The following is a 2,559-nucleotide window of genomic DNA, read 5'->3' as shown; positions in this document are numbered from 1 at the left end:
AGTGGGTATGACTGCAGCTTTCTGTGTCTTATATTCCCTGGAGTTGTTAATGACATTTGATCCATGTACTAAAATACAATTTAACGTTCCTAGGGGTAAAGATACACAATCGTTCCAGAAGGGAGGGAGAGCTCAGGGACAAACAATATTTGTTCGTGGATTTAACAAATATGATAGCGAAGACCAGGTATGTGTTGTATGTTGATTTAACCTTGTATCTGAATAGGTCCCCTCTGCATGCTCACAGCTCACCTGTTGGATCAAAATCATCACTTTAATGATACCAATTGCAGATAAGAAGCTCTCTGGAGGAGCATTTTGGTTCTTGTGGTGAAATTACAAGAGTTTCCATTCCAAAAGATCAAGATGGTGCTGTAAAAGGGTCTGTTTTCTATCATTCGTAACCTTGTTGTCAAAGCTAAAGCTATTTGTCTTTGAAGTTTTTATCTTAAATTAAATACATTGCATCAAGGGATCTGTGTAAACTTTTTACGGAAGAGCTTCCATATAGGAAGTGCTTGCTTTTGAAAATTGATTGTAAAATTTAGAGGAAGACCTAATATGTGTATAATTTTGTTTGTTGCAAATCATCTAATAGAATGCTACGAGAACTACTTTTTATTTTGATTTATGTAGAAGTTTAGTTTTTATTGACTCGGCATGGCATTCCTCCCTCTCTCTCTCTCTCTCTATATATATATATATATATATAAACTCAGAAAGGAAAATTTGCTCACTTGCCTATATAAACACAATAAGGGAAATTTGCTCTTAACTTTTGGTCGTCATAGTCAGATTTTCTTAGTTACTTCCGGATCCTGGAAAATAGCATTTTTCTGTCTGATGTTTCTAAGGTTCTTGGATTTAGGATATTTTATCAATTAAGTGAAACCATTCTTTAGCTTTTTACCTGTAAACTCGGTAATTTAACGGCATGGTGCCCTGACATGAGGTGACTCCCTGTTTTCTCTCTATGCCTCCGTTTTCTTGTACTAGCTAATTAATTTTACTGGTCTTTTCACAGGATGGCATATCTTGATTTTAAGGACAGCAATGGCTTCAAGCAAGCTTTGGAATTAAATGGGTCTGAATTTGGAGAGAGTACCTTGTCAGTGGAAGAGGCAAGACCTAGAGGTGATGGCCGAGATAGTGCTGGCGGTGGCAGAGGTGGTGGCAGGAGTGGAGGGAGAGGTGGTGGCTGGGACTTTGGTGGGAGAAGTGGCGGTCGCCGTGGTGGTGGACGTGGCGGTGGTGGTAGGTTTGGAGGTGGTGGTAGGGGACGAGGGACTCCCAGCAGCAGACCAAGTATGGCTACAGCTGGAACTGGTATGTACTGGGTCCACTGACAACATTTTTTTAGTTCACCTTCTCTTTATTTCTGTAGGTGACTTAAGTACATGGGCAGTGAGCCAGTTTTACCATTTACCAACAAAACTGTGTTCATTAGTAGTTTTAGGTGCATAGAATAACTGGACAGCTTTGTTTTTTCTTAAATTACCTTTTAAATTATCTGTTTGGTATACTCAAATTATAGATTTTGCTTTGTTGGAACATCTTTTCTATTTGTGATATACCTGGAATTTGTAAAATACCATACCAATACAAACTATATGCAAATAAACCAGTAATGTATAAACATGCTAAAATGGCCCAATCCTGTAAATAAAGTTCATGCTTCTTAGTACAAGGGATAAAAGGGAAAAATAAGGGAAAAGAACTATGGTCCATAAGTCTTAACTTTTCTACCTATTTTGTGTTGTTCTCTCCTGATGTATTTCAACTCTTGATATTTAATTTTTTAATGAATTTGTGTTTTTGCTTGTATGTAATAGTTCTGTTATGAAATTGGTGCAGGAAAGAAGACGACATTCGGTGAAGAATAGTGGTGGGGATGCAGTTGTCTCGGGTCTATGAATCCGGCAGAAGTTTTGGATTTAAATCATGTAGTTGTACTATCTGTTGTTTCGACGAAACTTGCTAAGATTTATTATGATGCTTACTAGGTTCTATTTATATTTGTAGTAATTTCCCATTTGCTTGAGGTTGGGATGAAATCAATGAACTGTTTTGATAGCTGAACCAATATATAATGTTCCCCAATGATTAGGAAATTGAAAGGCATCTTTTGGATCCTCAACGCAATACAAAGGTTTTGTTTGGTTCTAATTTTTACAAGTGTTCTTTAAAATACATATAAAAATTAACGTTCATTAACAATTATAAATCAGTAAATATGATATCAATTTTATTTAAATAAAAATATTTTAACTTGACACCTCTAACAATAAAATATAGAACTATGAAAATATATTAATTTTACACCACTAATGATATATTACACAATCAATTAACTGATCCAGGTACATAATTATAGTCACGCAAAGACCTATATATATATATAATTAGGAATAAACAGTTCCGATAAAAAATGTAAATTAAAATGAAAACAAAACCAAATCCTACATCAACAGGGTAGGGCAATCCTAAACTTCTTCCAATTCAAAATATTTCTATACGCTAATGCCATTCAAGCTAATGATATCATATCACAACCGCATA

At 35.3% G+C, this 2,559-nt stretch overlaps 1 protein-coding gene across 1 annotated transcript in view; it reads left to right on the top strand.

Moving 5' to 3' along the window:
* The window catches only part of LOC105156094 (nucleolin 1-like), a gene marked incomplete in the record, with an annotated part of 6,000 nt that extends 3,856 nt beyond the window's left edge, over positions 1-2,144 (top strand). Inside the window, 4 exon segments of the mRNA XM_011072135.2 lie at positions 94-187; positions 294-382; positions 1,025-1,326; positions 1,855-2,144. Coding sequence (XP_011070437.1) covers positions 94-187; positions 294-382; positions 1,025-1,326; positions 1,855-1,883 — 514 coding nt within the window.

The sequence above is a fragment of the Sesamum indicum genome, linkage group LG2, assembly GCF_000512975.1.
Source record: "Sesamum indicum cultivar Zhongzhi No. 13 linkage group LG2, S_indicum_v1.0, whole genome shotgun sequence".
In the NCBI taxonomy this organism is placed as follows: Eukaryota; Viridiplantae; Streptophyta; class Magnoliopsida; order Lamiales; family Pedaliaceae; genus Sesamum; species Sesamum indicum.
Note: the sequence above shows the minus strand (reverse complement) of the source record. Positions and strands in the feature narration are given on the sequence as shown.